The sequence below is a fragment of the Podarcis cretensis genome, assembly GCF_951804945.1.
Source record: "Podarcis cretensis genome assembly, chromosome: 10".
In the NCBI taxonomy this organism is placed as follows: domain Eukaryota; kingdom Metazoa; phylum Chordata; class Lepidosauria; order Squamata; family Lacertidae; genus Podarcis; species Podarcis cretensis.
The window spans coordinates 55,786,079-55,802,895 of record NC_137179.1 but is presented as its reverse complement, the minus strand read 5'-3'; the positions used below and the strand labels follow the sequence as shown (position 1 = coordinate 55,802,895).

The 16,817-nt window shown below is 44.4% G+C and overlaps 1 protein-coding gene across 3 annotated transcripts in view; it reads right to left on the bottom strand.

Moving 5' to 3' along the window:
- The window catches only part of ST7 (suppression of tumorigenicity 7), a 96,593-nt gene extending 86,436 nt beyond the window's left edge, over positions 1-10,157 (bottom strand). For 2 of the 3 annotated variants that reach the window (XM_079994257.1, XM_079994258.1), the window contains exon 1: positions 9,831-10,157. In XM_079994257.1, coding sequence (XP_079850383.1) covers positions 9,831-9,990 — 160 coding nt within the window. In that variant the 5' untranslated portion in view covers positions 9,991-10,157. Of the gene's footprint in view, positions 1-9,004; positions 9,177-9,830 lie in introns of those variants that run through there. The other variant, XM_079994259.1, reaches the window with a different exon arrangement.
- Between the last annotated feature and the right edge of the window lie 6,660 nt (positions 10,158-16,817).

The following is a 16,817-nucleotide window of genomic DNA, read 5'->3' as shown; positions in this document are numbered from 1 at the left end:
TTGTATGCTTAGCTTTGTTCTAGCAAACTCCATTTTGAGAAGCCATGTGGCTAATTTCCCTAAACCAGTAAGCATATTACTGGTAAAAAATAAAACCACTAAGCATATTACTTATTTAAATAATTATGAAATTATGAGTACCCCTTTCCTCTTCCCCGAAAACAACTGACTCTACAGGGTTTGCTATGAGTGTTCAGACCTCTGGGCTCTCACTTGTGGGGTGCCTCAGGGTTCTGTCCTTTCCCCCATGCTTTTCAACATTTACATGCAGCCGCTGGGAGAGATCATCAGGAGGTTTGGGCTGGGTGTTCATCAGTATGCGGATGATACCCAGCTCTACCTCTCTTTTAAATCAGAACCAGTGAAGGCGGTGAAGGTCCTGTGTGAGTGTATGGAGGCGGTTGGAGGATTGATGGCGGCTAACAGATTGAGGTTGAATCCTGACAAGACAGAAGTACTGTTTTTGGGGGACAGGAGGCGGGCAGGTGTGGAGGATTCCCTGGTCCTGAATGGGGTAACTGTGACCCTGAAGGACCAGGTGCACAGCCTGGGAGTAATTTTGGACTCACAGCTGTCCATGGAGGCACAGGTCAAATCTGTGTCCAGGGCAGCTGTTTACCAGCTCCATCTGGTACGTAGGCTGAGACCCTATCTGCCTGCGGACTGTCTCGCCAGAGTGGTGCGTGCTCTGGTTATCTCCCGCTTGGACTACTGCAATGCACTCTACGTGGGGCTACCTTTGAAGGTGACTCGGAAACTACAACTAATCCAGAATGCGGCAGCTAGACTGGTGACTGGGGGCGGCCGCCGAGACCATATAACACCGGTCTTGAAAGACCTACATTGGCTCCCAGTACGTTTCCGAGCACAATTCAAAGTGTTGGTGGTGACCTTTAAAGCCCTAAACGGGCTCGGTCCAGTATACCTGAAGGAACGTCTCCACCCCCATCATTCTGCCCGGACGCTGAGGTCCAGCGCCGAGGGTTTTCTGGCGGTTCCCTCATTGCGAGAAGCAAAGCTACAGGGAACCAGGCAGAGGGCCTTCTCGGTAGTGGCGCCCGCCCTGTGGAACGCCCTTCCAGCAGATGTCAAAGTGATAAACAACTACCTGACATTCAGAAGACATCTTAAGGCAGCCCTGTTCAGGGAAGTTTTTAACGTGTGATATTTTACTGTATTTTTGGTTTCTATGGAAGCCGCCCAGAGTGGCTGGGGAGGCCCAGCCAGATGGGCGGGGTATAAATAATAAATTATTATTATTATTATTATTATTATTATGAAAATGAAATAAAACCCAAGAGATGGCAATAAAACCCAATGAGATGATGGATACCTAACTTATGGAATCTGGAAAAAGCAACACAGCCAGTATGTTTGGCTAGGAAAAAAAGGAATTCCTCTCCTTAATCAGATGAATCTCTGATGGTTCCAAGAGCCAAGACATGCAGTAGAAAGCAGACAGGATAACCTAACCACATATTTGGACTGATAAAGAGAAGGTAGCAGAGAATGAAAGGGATGTTGACATTCCTATACACAGAATTTTCCTACATGTTTGTTTGTCTTCCCCCATCCTGCTGTCCCTGTCCTGCCCACAACAGGACTTTCCAAACAGATGAATAAGGAACGAATTCCACAATAACCATTCTCCTCTTCCCCACCCCTGAGAGGCACTGGTAAAACCTGAAAAATAACAAGCCCAGGTGCACAGGTGAAACTTTTCCAGTAGTGGAGGCAGATTAACTTATACTAATGGCTTATTAAAAAGCAGAGACATCACCTTGCCAACAAAGGTCCATATACTTAAAGCTATGGTTTTGCTAGTAGTGATGTATGGAAGTGAGAGCTGGACCATAAAGAAGGCTGATCGCCAAAGAATTGATGCTTTTGAATTCTGGTGATGGAGGAGACTCTTGAGAGTCCCATGGACTGCAAGAAGATCAAACCTATCCATTCTGAAGGAAATCAGCCCTGAGTGCTCACTGGAAGGACAGATCCTGAAGCTGAGACTCCAATACTTTGGCCACATCATGAGAACAGAAGACTCCCTGGACAAGACCCTGATGTTGCGAAAGATGGAGGGCACAAGGAGAAGGGAATGACAGAGGACGAGATGGCTGGACAGTGTTCTCGAAGCTACCAACATGAGTCTGACCAAACTGAGGGAGGCAGTGGAAGACAGGAGTGCCTGGCATGCTCTGGTCCATGGGGTCACGAAGAGTCGGACACGACTAAACAACTAAACAACAACAATGGCTTATACTCAGTTATACAGTGATACCTTGGGTTAAGAACTTAATTCGTTCTGGAGGTTCGTTCTTAACCTGAAACTGTTCTTAACCTGAGGTACCACTTTAGCTAATGGGGCCTCCCGCTGCTGTGCGATTTCTGTTCTCATCCTGAAGCAAAGTTCTTAACCCGAGGTACTATTTCTGGGTTAGCAGAGTCTGTAACCTGAAGCATCTGTAACCCGAGGTACCACTGCACTGAGGAAAACTGCTGCTTTTATTCTTACACATTCACATCCAAATAGCACCTAAGAGAAGCAATCTCAGGCCCTGCACACAAGATTTACAGATATGGTGCTAAAGATGCAGCCTTTAGGCATTTTTTAATCTGTAGCCAAAAACCCATGACCAACACAAAGTATTTTGAAAGCACCAAGATTTCACTTTCTGGAATTAACTTTCCGACACGACTTATTTATGGTGTTACTTGGTGAAAGACAAAGGGAGAGGACTGCATTTGACAAAAGAGAAGTTTGGGTTAACTGGCAGCAGAAAACATAGACATGGCAAAAATGGAGTTTTATAACAGTCAAGAAAGGATTTGGGAGTCGTGAGGAAGAATTTGAAAAAACTGAGGAAGGTGAGATGGAGGGCAGGTATTGTAGCAGGAGTTTGGAGCAGCATTAAAATATGCTTTAAACCTCTCGTTTTTAGGATTATTACAGTAATATTATGACACAAATGCAGCAGAGCTTGATTTCACCTTGAAAGCTTCTGCAATCAAGCCAACCTGAAAGGCCTTAGCTTAGACCGATGTGTTATTTATAAACATTTTAGCCTTCAGAATGAAACATAGCAGAGATTATGCTTTATTTATGGGAAGCAGAATACTTTCAGAACCTCTTATTGCAAAAAAAAAAGAAATGTCCTGAAGAAAATAATCACATAATTCCAAAAGCTAGTAACATAGGAAACTGCCTTGAATCAAGCTCTACCAACTGCACAGTGTCGTTCATCTACACTGGCTTGCAATGGTTGTCCAGGATTTCAGACTCTCCTAGCCCTAACTGAAGATGCTGGAGATTGAAACTGGCTGTTTTATACTGCAGGGTGCCTTAAACGTTCACCAAATAAATAAATTGCATTACAAAAGACAGCAAGACAACATTAGAGGCTGGTTTGCAGCTAAGCTCATTTCCAGAAAGTTTGTGAACATGAATGTATTGATTATGATAACTTATAAACAATCAGATTTTTCCTTATTGCCCTGTTGTATAGTGTATACTTAAATACACTAAGTCAACAATCCTATCCACAATCGCCAGAGAGTATTGTGATATGCATATGGACCCCACTGGTACAGACTTTTAAACAGGCCTTAAAACTCCACTTAGTTCAGGTTACGTCTCTGTAAAGGAATTATTTGGTGTTAGTCTGAAACTGCTCAAGTTGTTTCGGTTAATTATAATGATGTGTTAAAGGTAAAGGTAAAGGTACCCCTGCCCGTACGGGCCAGTCTTGACAGACTCTGGGGTTGTGCGCCCATCTCACTTAAGAGGCCAGGGGCCAGCGCTGTCCGGAGACACTTCCGGGTCACGTGGCCAGCGTGACATCGCTGCTCTGGCGAGCCAGAGCCGCACACGGAAACGCCGTTTACCTTCCCGCTGGTAAGCGGTCCCTATTTATCTACTTGCACCCGGAGGTGCTTTCGAACTGCTAGGTTGGCAGGCGCTGGGACCGAGCAGCGGGAGCGCACCCCGCCGCAGGGTTTCGAACCGCTGACCTTTCGATCGGCAAGCCCTAGGCGCTGAGGCTTTAACCCACAGCGCCACCTGCATCCCCGCGCCACCTGCGTCCCCATAATGATGTGTTACTGGCTGTGAATTGTTTTAGGCTGCCAGTTGTTTTATTGAAATGTGAGACTTGTACTTTATGGTTGTTTTAAGTAAGCAGCCTTGTAAGATAGATTTGCTCTAAGACAGCCTATAAATTTAAGTAATATAAATTCTCCCTGTCCTCAAGATCCAAACACTTCATCAGGTTTCCTATTTCTGGACCAGACAAAGGGGTGGGGTGATGCATGGAAGTATTTCTTCAGAGGGAAAATATCTAGGAGCTACATTTCGGGCTAAAACTGATGTCACCTCCATTTTTTTTGGAGGTGCCTTAAATGTATTGTGTGTGTATGCAGTCAGAATTCTTGATCCTCTCCACTTTTTTGAATTCGCGTATCTCTACTTTCATATCCCCAGTTCCTTGTTTTTGTTTCATTTGTTTGTTTGTTTGTTTTCACGGGTACTTTATTACGAGGCACCTGCTATATTCTGCAATAGCTCAGGTGTCAGAATCTCAATTCTGCTGCATACATGAATCCAAAGATGCATGAAGAAACTCCCACAGCAAAGTTTTCCACCACAATATGACATGTTCTCCATTTTCCCCCCTACCAGCTAACCAGTTCCTATTCACCCTGGTCCTTCTTGCTTAATATAGGTGCCCAGTCTGTTTCGTTGCATTGTTTTCCTGGTCAGAACCTACTGTATTAGCACTAAACCAGGGGTAAGCAACCTTTTTCACCCGTGGGCTGGTTCACTGTCCCTCAGGCCATGTGGTGGGCCGGACTATATATTTTTTTTTTTTTTGGGGGGGGGGGTTGCGCAAATGAATGAATTCCTATGCCCCACAAATAACCCAGGGATGCTTTTTAAATAAAAGCACACATTCTACTCATGTAAAAACACGCTGATTCCCGGACAGTCCGCGGGCTGGATTGAGAAGGCGACTGGGCCGCATCCGGCCCACGGGCCTTAGGTTGCCTACCCCTGCACTAAACAAATGTTGAATAAAAGCAGCTTCGTTATTCTACAACACAGAATGCAATCTCACTTACAGTCATAAAAGAGAGAAAGGAGGTGCTATTGTCGGGGGGCGGGGGGACAGGGGAAGGAACAAAACCAACTGAAACCATCATGGTTATTTTTGGGAAGTTCACAGCTTTCCTGTGAAACAAAACCTTCTCAGGAGCCTCTTTGTCTGGGTTTTCACAACCTTTCTGCTGCAAGACTAATTGCATCCTTAAATTTTTAATAGACTTTAAGAAGGGAAGGCCACAATCCAACACAAATGCAACTGGGCTTCAGCTTGTTGATTTCTACGGGATCCTGCACTGAACTGTGGCCAGCAAGTTCGCATTCTTACAGTACAAACCCAAACATGTCTACTCTGAAGTATGTCCTAATAATTCAAAGAAAAAGAATTCAGTGGGGTTTACTCCCAGGTAAGCGTGGGAGGTTGTGTGGAGCAGCTCCAGGCTGGCACAGCACAGGGGCTAAAGGTAACTGACTGGCATTGGATCAACTGGATCCATAAATAGGTTTGTCCTGCCTGCACTCTCAAACACATTTCAGGTTCTTGTGCCAGCAGCAGCAGTTTTGTTGACCGCAATGATAGCCAGTGGGACAGCTCCGTTCACACACAACTCAGCAGAGGGATACCATTGCAGAATCTTAAACCCCGCCAGCTGTGCGGATTAGGAGTTAGGATTGCTTTGTTAATTTCTAACTACATGTAAACAATAGAAGACATGAGGGCTGAATAAAAGGCCAGGATAAAAAAAGCAGGGTTTTAAAAGGCCATGATGAATTTAAGCAGATTTTTTTAATAATAAAAAATGTACCTCATAGCACATTATCAGGGCTAAGAACATACGCGGGTTATTTTGGACTAAGGCAAGAACACATTCATCTCGGGTGCTTATTTTAGTTTCTTGCCTGACACAATGACTGTGCTGTTTTTCCTTTCCTTGCTGGCAATAGTTATAATACTCCAAAGCTTATTCTGCATCATACATTTTGTAATTTCTTTTTTATTATCATATTTGCATTACGGAAATTTACGATAAGTTATAAATTTAAGGCTCCTCTGCTTACCATCACTTATCTGAGACCTATTTCTATAGGATACTATAGATATTGCTTAGCTGGGCAATACAGTTTCCAGACTGGTAAAAATTGACCTCTGATTTTAAAAACTGAAAGTAAGGGAAGTATGTGGAGCAAACTGGCAATAGAACTTCTTGACAGGCCAACCATGATCCCATTTGATGATAACTGTGGTCTAAACCAGAGCCTAGGGCTTGCCGATCAGAAATTCGGCGGTTCGAATCCCCTCAACAGGGTTAGCTCCCGTTGCTTGGTCCCAGCTCCTGCCATCCTAGCAGTTCGGAAGCACACCAAAAAGCGCAAGTAGATAAATAGGTACTGCTCCAGTGGGAAGGTAAACGGTGTTTCCGTGTGCTGCTCTGGATTGCCATAGTCATGCTGGCCATATGACCCGGAAGCCGTACGCCAGCTCCCTCGACCAATAAAGTGAGATGAGCGCTGCAACCCCATAGTCGTCTGCAACTGGACTTAATTGTCAGGGGTCCTTTACCTTTACCTTTTTTAATTGCTGAAAAGGATATAGTTATCCTCTTTATAAAATGGATGCAACTAAGGTATAATTTTCACTACATGGCACATCTGTGTCTGAATGAAAGCTTCATAGTACAAATCAGGGATTTACATGACGTAAACATTGCTTCATAAATCATCTTGGTGAGAACTGGGCCTGACTGGCCTGCAATCAAGTAGCTAACAAAACCTAATCACAACTGTTGTTGAAAACCAAAGCCCAACACGAGTGGTTAGTTTTATAGTGCTTGCATAGCTAAGAGGGGAGGCCCAAACAGTCACCCAATATTATAAATCAGGGGCTATACCCTCCAATGCTGTTGCACTACACCCAACAGAGGACCTACCTGCTGAGCCCTTCACAAATTTCAGAATAATCTAATAAAAAAAATCTTAGATACACCCATTTTAAGGCAGTTCCTCAAATTCTCCCCCTATGGAATCTACACACATAGGAAAAACATTCTGAAAAAATACATTGAATTTTCCATAAGGATCACTATCGCCATCTAGTGTCACATTGTATATTGCACTTAAAACACAGTTAAAACGTTTTAGTTGCAGCTATACAGCAGAGTACAGGGGAATCTCTGTAGGAACTATGGATTGGTTAGTTGCATTTTTCCTTGAGCTACAAAGCACTACATTCAACATTCCCATCTCTGTATACAAAAGCTTACAAGTACAAATCCATATTTCTTTGCCTATATTTCATGAAAAATACTCAAGACGATATCATAAAGCATAATACAAAATCAGCACCCACAGCTATTTTACATAATACATGCACCCACGTTGTTTCTTCAAACACAAATGTGCCCCTCCTCCAATTAAAATACTCATTTATAACAGGCAAAAGAAGCTGAACCTTTCTGCAAATCTCTAGGCCCATTCCGTCTGAATGTGCACCCCAAAACATTTACAATTCTCTCCTACCTTGCATAGCTTTTGATGGTTGGCCAACAACATCAGTTTGAAATGTGAACACTCCAAAAGGGGAAGCAGCAAGGCCAGTTCAGTATGCAAAAAGCCACGTATATAAACAGTAGCTATACCAACAGCAAACATTCTTTGCCATTACAACAAATATGAGCAGCCTCAAAACCTCTTTTTCCACTGGACATTAGAATGAAGCTTAAAAGCTTCGATTGTTGGTTTGTGGGGAGCCATAATTCTGTCCGAAGCTACAGTTTAGCAACCTACTTCTTACCCACTGATTCGCCCCTACAAATTACCTTCACCCACAAATATTATTGGTATTATAATAGAATTAAAGAATTTGGGAAATGCAAACATGCTAATTTCTTATTGCCACTTGTGCTAACAACCTGAAATGACAAAGTAGATTCTCTAGCTTCTTCCTGCGACACTAAGTAGTACCCGACTTGCTAGCAGATGAAGGGGGAAAACTTAACACTGATTTCTAATAACCTTTCCTAGTTAAATTGGTGGAAAACATTATTAAGGCTTGAATTATCAAGCATACAGAAGAACAAGCTTTGCTGAGGTAAAGCCAGTGTGGCTTCTGCAAAAGGAATTTTTGCCAAATCCATCTTTTAAAATTGAATCAATAAACATGCAGATGGAAAAAATACAATACATTTGGAATTTAAAAAAAATAATAATCTAAACCTCTCTTCAAATGCTCTTCTGAAAACTTAGTGGCTATGTGGGAAGAAGCCCAATTGCAATAATGGATTGGTAACTGTTCTGACAGCAGCATATAAATTAACCTAGAAAATAAGTAATAAAATAACAAATATTGGCTAAAAAGAGGAAAGCAGAAAGAAAAAAATATGAAAAGATTTCCCAAAGAAGGAAAAACCAAAGAGTGAATCTGCACTGGAGCAATTTAACAGTCATACATTATTTGAAGTTGGGATGAATTAGGGAAAGACTCAAGTCTGTGAATGACACCAGATCATTCAGTGTTAAAATCCCAAACAAGCTGTCAAAAGCTCTGAAGGGGCCTCTCTACCACGAGCCAAATAAGCAACAAAACAGCAGGTGAGGTGGAAAGTGATTAAATTCACAATTATGTCCTTTAGGCTAGAAAAGCATTCAGAAAGGACAGGCGAAATCCACAGAGCGGGGATGGGGAACCTGAAGTGCTTCTGATGTTGCGGGACTCCAGCTCCCATTAGCCCCAGTCATTTCATTTTCATTTCACTTTTCATTTGTCAGCTTAACCCACGGCCAAGGGCAATGAAGAGTTGTGGTCCAGCAACACAGAGCTATCAGGGCTGGGGAATCTGTGGCCCAATCGACAACTGCAAGGCAGTACACCTTGCAGGTACTTCTGAAGAGGAGAGTTCAGGATCTCACCATCACACCTTCCCGTTCCGCTCATGAGCCTTCAGAGGGAAGCCATAGATGACCAGCCTTCTGTTCTGACCCAGCAAATACAATGCTTATTTCTTCTTCTTTTTAAGGTGCTCTGCCAGCACCTCGTCACAGCTGGGACCGTGGAGATGCCTCATTATAACGTGCCTCTTCCATTGAGAAAGAGGGCGGAGATGCCTTTTTGCCCAAATTACTTCCCGCCTTCTGCGTGTGAGGTTCCCCCCGCCTCAAGTCCTGACGAGGAGCAGGAAGGCATCGCTTCTTCTTCCAACTCAACGTCTTTTCTTCCTTTGCCCTTCGCGACCCACCATTTATTAGCGGGGCTGAATAATTTTCGCGGCGGGGAGGAAAGACGGGTACGGCCAGCATTGAAATTAAAACTCCCCTCAAAACCTCCCTTTGTCCTCGACCCGCCCTCAAAGGGCAAAGTTGCAAGAAGGGGGGCGGGCGCATCAAACTGAAAAAAGGGGGTGGATTTGGAAACGGGGGGGGGGGCAGCAGGCGGACCCTCAACCAAAACCCTCCCCCCCAAAATCAAGCATGCCTATGTGAAGAAATATGAGGAAAGGGTGTCGCAGCTGTTACTGTTTCCCAGTTTGTGGGGAGGAGGGGGAAAGAGGAACGGGAGAGGCAGGAAAAGTTTGCAGCACGGCGCCTTCTTTCCCCGTTGCCCCTTCGCCTTTTCCCGCCCAGCCGTGGCGCGCGCCCTTGTTTTGTTTTGTTTTTTTTCCCCCTGAGCAAAGTTGCAAGTTTTTTTTGGGGGGGGGAGGGTTTGCTTTTTTGCAAAAAGCGCGTCGTCGCTCGCTACCTGTGCTCAAGTTGTCATTGATCTTCAGAGGCACCCTCAGGACGTAGACGAGGAAGAGCATGAGGAAGAACCACAGCGACCACAGATACGTCCACGACCAGACGACGCACGACTTGAGCTGCTCCAGGAAGCCGGCGCCGCCGCCAGCAGCTTCAGCCATCTTTTGGCAGGCAGGGCGCGCGAGGGAGGGAGAGAGAGACCGAGCAAAGGCGCCCAGCCGCTCCAGCGCCGGCCTTGCTCTCTGCTGCCACGACCTCGCGCGGTGTTATTTCTGGGATGATTCATGTCTCCCGAAGAAGTAACGTGTCTCTCTCTCTCTCCGTCCCCCGTCCCGTCCCCCCCGCCGCCCTGCTCCACCTCCTCCGCCCCCTGGCGTACCGTTTCCATGCAGGCGTCTCTTGGCCGGGGAAGCCGCCAATTAAAGTTGTAAACAAACACACAGCAGGCACCACAACACGCGACTAAGGTGGGTTGTGGGTTGAATCCTAAGTCGCGGAATGGGGGGCGGGGGGAGTAGGGGGAAGCCGTGGTGGTTGTTTTTGTTTTGTTTTTAAACACAAGTAGCCTTTAGTGCAGTGTTTCCCAACCTTGGGCCTCCAGCTGTTTTTGAACTACAACTCCCATCATCCCTGACTAGCAAGACCAGTGGCAAGGGATGATGGGAATTGTAGTCCAAAAACAGCTGGAGGCCCAAAGTTGGGAAACGCTAGCGGGCCAAGCAAAATCTCAAAATAGTGAGCCCAAGGGGGCACGGGGACCTATACTGTACAGTACAAGATTGCCTTCAAAAGGCTCCCGGGGTTAAAGAACTCCATACCCTCCAACATTTCTCCCATGAAAATAGGGATGTCCTAAGGAAAAGCGGGACATTCTGGGGTCAAATCAGAAACCAGGATGACTTCTCTAAATCAGGGACTTCCCTGGAAAATAGGTATACTTGGAGGGTCTGCTCCCCAGCATTTCTCCAATGAAAATAGGGAGCCCTATTCAGTTACAGGGATGCGGGTGGCGTTGTGGGTTAAACCACAGAGCCTAGGACTTGCCAATCAGAAGGTCACCCAGTTTGAATTCGGGTGAGCTCCCGTTGCTCGGTCCCTGCTCCTGCCAACCTAGCAGTTCAAAAGCACGTCAAAGTGCAAGTAGATAAATAGGTACCACTCCAGTGTTTCCGTGCGCTGCTCTGGTTCGCCAGAAGCGGCTTAGTCATGCTGGCCATATGACCCGTAAACTACACCGGCTCCCTCGGCCAATAAAGCAAGATGAGCGCCGCAACCCCAGAGTCGGCCACGACTGGACCTAATGGTCAGGGGTCCCTTTACCTTTATTCAGTTACAGACCCTCCAATTTTCCCTAATTTCCAGGAGCGGACCCGGATTTACAGAAGCCGTCCCCGTTTCCAATTTGATCCCGGAATGCCCCACTTTTCCTTATGACGTCCCTATTTTCATTGGAGAAATGTTGGAGTGTATGCAATTATTATTATAATAATTATTAGTAGTATTTTATATATACCCTGCCCATCTGACTGAATTGCCCCAGCCACTCTGAGCAGCTTCCAGCATAGGATAAAAACACAACAAAACATTAAATAATTTAAAAAAACACAAAAAACTTTCCCTATACAGGGCTGCCTTCAGATGTCTTCTAAAGGTTGTATAGGTACTTCTCTCCTTTGTTTGGGGGGTCATATAACATACCCCCCAACATTTGGTCTAAACCACTGAGCCTAGGGCTTGCCGATCAGAAGGTCGGCGGTTTGAATCCTTGCGATGGGGTGAGCTCCCGTTGTTCGGTCCCAGCTCCTGCCCACCTAGCAGTTTGAAAGCACTTCAAAGTACAAGTAGGTAAATAGGTACCGCTCCGGCGGTAAGGTAAACGGCATTTCCATGCTCTGCTTTGATTCGCCAGAAGCGGCTTAGTCATGCTGGCCACATGACCCGGAAGCTGTCTGCGGACAAACACTGGCTCCCTCGGCCTATAGAGCAAGATGAGCACCGCAACCCCAGAGTTGTCCGTGACTGGACCTAACAGTCAGGGGTCCCTTTACCTTTAAGGAAAAGCAAGATATTTCGGGATCAAATCAGAAACTGGGACAGCTTCTGTAAATCCAGGACTGTCCCTGGAAAATAGGGACACTTGGAGGGTTTGCAGATTTTCCAGTTCTCCATAACTCTGAGGGTTAAGCAAAACGGGGTGCAAGGGGGTGTGTGGAGATCCCGGCTCAGTGTTAAAGTCCCAAAGTCTGCATTCTCATGCGTTATGAGAGCAGTATATAGCAGATTAGCCTGAGCTAGGGAACTATTTTCAGCTTGGGGCCATATTCTGTTATGGAGAGGCTTCCGAAAGCCATTTGCCAGCGGTGGGCAGGGCCAGAGGCAAAAGTGGGCAGAGTGATGAATTGTTTCTACATAACACATCACACATCCTTCTGGATCCTTCATCCAGACAAGCAAGAGGCATGAGCAGAGCTCAGGCAGATATTCAAACCATGCAAAAATATCTGGACTGCAAAACAGGGTCAGTAAGGGACAGGGATAGTTTGGCGGGCCAAATAGGGCTGCATCCAACCCCCAGGCCTGAGGTTCCCCACCTCTGCCTTGACTAGGCTCACATAGGTTTCAGGTTATACCCAGGGATACTGGGATAGAGAGTCACATGACTGGTACCTCATTTCTGAAAACACAAAATCCAGCAGTTCTTTAGATTTAGTAGCTCCCCTATATTTTTCTCTGCACAAGCAGAGCCAGAAGCCATCCGTTGCATAAACGTATGAAGTAGCTGGTGAAGACACAGAGGAAGTGATAGCAAGAGTAGTCTTGCACAAGAAATAGCCTCAACGTTCATTACATGTTACCTCTTCTTAGCACCCTCCAAGGCCTGCATCCAATTGTAAGAGAGTTGAAAGGATGCATTTAAAAACCTTAAAATTTAAAACTCGTGTGGAGATTGATCACTGGCTTAACGCTACTTGGTTGTCTTGAGTTCACCCACTGACAAACACAAATTGCTGCTATGTAACGTGTAAAATAGATCTCAGTAAGTAACATAAAGTCAGGAGAGGAACTGTTGAGGCTAAGATTCAGGTAGGCAGCCGTGTTGGTCTGACGCAGTCAAAAAAGTAATAATTAAAAAATTGTTCAGTAACACCTTAGAAACCATCTAAGTTTGTTCTGGGTATAAGCTTTCGTGTGCATGCACACTCCTTCAGATAAGGCTAAGGTCACTGCCTTTTTGAGAGTTAATGACTTCTATGGCAGAGATAAAATAGTAATGGCAGATGTATTTCCCTCAGAAACAGTTCCCTCTGGTTTGTTCTGCTCATTTTAATGCATACAAAAATTCAAGGAAATCACAGGTTGCTTGTCCTTTCCATTTCTGTTATTTGCTTTCCCATTCCCCATTGTTTTAAATGGGAAGGGCAAATATTGCAACTCGTGCATAGCGCCTTTGTTTCTTCCCACAGCAAAGATGGTCACTGCTTTGCAAGAAAGCTGTTTTAGGGCCTCGGCGAAGGTAAACTTTGCAGCTTTACCATCCCAAAGATGGTTCATATAATTTCCTTTGGAAAAAATTATAATAATGAAATTCAGAGTCGAAGAAAGGAATTTCAAAGAAGTGTTAAGATGCTGATAAGTGTGCTAATGGGCCAAAACCCATAGAAATTACAAGGCACCTGGTCTACATTCCATCATGATGTACCAGTAAAACAATCAGTAACATAGTGTATTCACATATAACTTAGACCAGGCATGTCCAAAGCCCGTTTAATCTGGCCCCTGTGGCAGTTTATTTCCTGGGGTAGGGTAAAATCCAAAAAAAAAACCTCAACTACTTCACCCCTAAAAAAGCTCAACAACAACTTTGAGGTAAAATCATAAAAAAAGCTCAACAATTTCAATCTTAAAAAAAAGGTTAACTTTAGTCGGCCCTTCACTTCATCAAATCTGGCCCTCTTTGAACAAAGTTTGGACACTACTGCTTAGACTATAAACATGCACTTTGCATTTGTCTTTCAGCCCCAGTCTTCTTTCATTGCAAATTGGAGGAAATTTATGGAGGCAGTGGCTTCCTAGCTGTACAACTCTCTGTTTCCCCTATATGGTTTTATTTGTTTTAGAGAAAATGACATACACTAATGGTGTTAGGCTGCAGAGGGGCTGGGGTTCACAGATAAGGAGAGAAAGAGCAACACAAGATTGGGAGCAGAAAGGTATGTACTGGGGCTGAGATGGCACAAGTCAGCAAGTGAAATGGGAAGAGTTTTCCATTTGTTTATTTACTGAACATTTATAATCCTCCCTTCTAGTGTAAATACAACACTCAGAGCGCTCTGAATAACATTGATCGGTGAACATGCCAAGTACTCAGCTTTGTAACAGATAAGCTCAGTTTTGAAATGAATGAATGAAATCCTTATAAATTTATTACCAGATTGAATCTTGACATCTCCTGTTCCATTTTCTATTCCAAAATAGAAACACTCTTAAATCTATTGGTGTTCAGGTTATAGCTATCCTTTCCAAAATCAATAAAGAATAAATTATATCTAAAAAGCTGTACTTTGTGTTTGCTTTGCGGGCTTTACTTTTGGTCCAATATACACAAACTTGCACCCTCCATTTTAAGATAAGCTATACAAGAAGTTGATTATCAGAACAGAGCACTAAGAATTTTATGTCGTTGACAAGGAAAAAAATAAAATATAGAAAGGAGAATCCCCTGGATGGAAAGATCCAGGTTTGGGACATCTGATGGGAGGGCTTTCCACAGGGTGGGTGCCACCACTGAGAAGGCCCTCTGCCTGGTTCCGTAACCTCATTCTCGCAGTGAGGGAACTGCCAGAAGGCCCTCGGAGCTGGACCTCAGTGTCCAGGCTGAAGGATGGGGGTGGAGACGCTCCTTCAGGTATACTGGGCCAAGGCTGTTTAGGACTTTAAAGGACAGCACCAACACTTTGAATTATGCTCGGAAACATACTGGGAGCCAATGTAGGTCTTTCAGGTCTTTCAGGTGTTATATGGTCTCGGCGGCCACTCCCAGACACCAATCTAGCTGCCGCACTCTGGATTCTAGTTTCCAAGTCACTTTCAAAGGTAGCCCCATGTAGAGCACATTGCAGTACTCCAAGTGGGTGATTACCAGAGCATGCAGCACTCTAGCAAGACAGTCCACAGGCAGGTAGGGTCTCAGCCTGCATACCAGATGGAGCTGGTAGACAGCTGCCCTAGACACAAAATTGACCTGCGCCTCCATGGACAGCTGAGTCCAAAATTACTCCCAGGCTGTGCACCTGGTCCTTCAGGGGCACAGTTGCCCCATTCAGGACCAGGGAGTCCCAAGGTTTTGTTTTATTTTGCCACATTATCTACAAAGCAACTTACTTTATATAAGGAAACCTGACGAAAACATTTTAGGAGCAGCAGTGTGTGAGCTGTTACACTGTGAGTGCGAGAGAGATTCTCATAATAGGTTGTGCCCAGCAGTAACACATTCTGAAACCGAACCAGAGCTCATCTTTTTCTTCTTCTTCCTCTTGTACATTAACTACATGGACTGGAAATAAAAGCCATAGTGTGTAGGCTTCCTATGCAGGAATTTGCATGGCAGAAAAAGGTCAGGGGACGAGGAAGAGCCCAAGAAAATATCACTAATGCAATATCCTGCCTTCTGTTTCCTAACTTAGCCAGATGGACCTTCAGTGCAATGTGAACATGACCTGGACAAAAGGGATTCATGCAAAAAACCCCTGAAGGATGTAACTGCCTCTTGTTTGAACAAAGCTTCTGGACAACTGAATGAACTTCTCCAAGAATTCTAAAGATTCTGAGTCAATCCAGAAACAGGTTCTAAAGCAGAAGTAACTCATACATGAGCTTAGTGGTTATTGGTTGCTTCACCTCAACTGGGATAAGTATTTCCTCTTCTATTATCTTTCTGTTTAGGTAACCTACTCCCTACAATAAGCATGAGAAAGAAACAAGTGTTCACCCCTTCTCAAAAATTGCACAAAATCTACCTGGCATACTCACTACTGATCACTGTTTTCCTGTAGTGTGCTAACACTTAACAACTCATAATCTGTAATGCTATGTAGGGATGTGTTGCTGCTGATTCTGTGAAACACTTCTGCTAAAATTTTAATTACCTAGCAGCAGGTTATTCATCCATGCAGTATTAAGAGTATCTGTAAATTGGAATGTTTTCTTTGTTTTACGTCACCTACGATGAGAGGAAATGTAGACACAGATTCTCATGCCTCTTATATTCTCTTGTCCTGGGAACATATGCGTTCAATATTAACTTATCCTGCAGCAATAAAGGATTAGGAGTGGATTGAAAAGTTCATACTCCTAGACACTGGTAACTTGGAACTACGTTACATGAGCTCAACCAAGGGCTCAAACACACACCTGGTGGAATTTTTCCACACCATATCCTATGCTACACTTTCTAAACAGGTTTTAGAAATTGAGAAGGCTGAATCTCCCATTGGTGCATAAATCTTGCTGCACATTTTAGTCATGGGCATTATTTATATATGGAAATAATGCCGAAGGTGGATGACCAAGAGGGATAATCAGCCATACTTGCTCCAGAATACCTTTGCACCTCATTTCAGCTTTCCTTCACTCCTCCTTTCCACTCCCTCCAGCTTTTGGGAATTCCCAAGGCATTTCCAAATTATGCCCTGTATCTGACCAAAATGTACATGTCAAAGAAAGCAAAATAAAAAATGGTCCTAACCATTTCTCACACTGAGGTGCTTTTAAGGAAGCAGAGGATAAAAAGTGCACAGATAAATAGCAAGTTGAGAAAATCATAAATGTTGCTGGGCTACAAATCTCATCAACCCCAGCCAGGGCTGATGACAGATACATCACAAAACATCTGGAAGGCACCAGATTGGGCGGTGGATTCCCAGAAGATCCATCTGGATCCTACCTTGATGATTTTTCATCATTGCCAGAAGACTGTTGTTTCAACAGG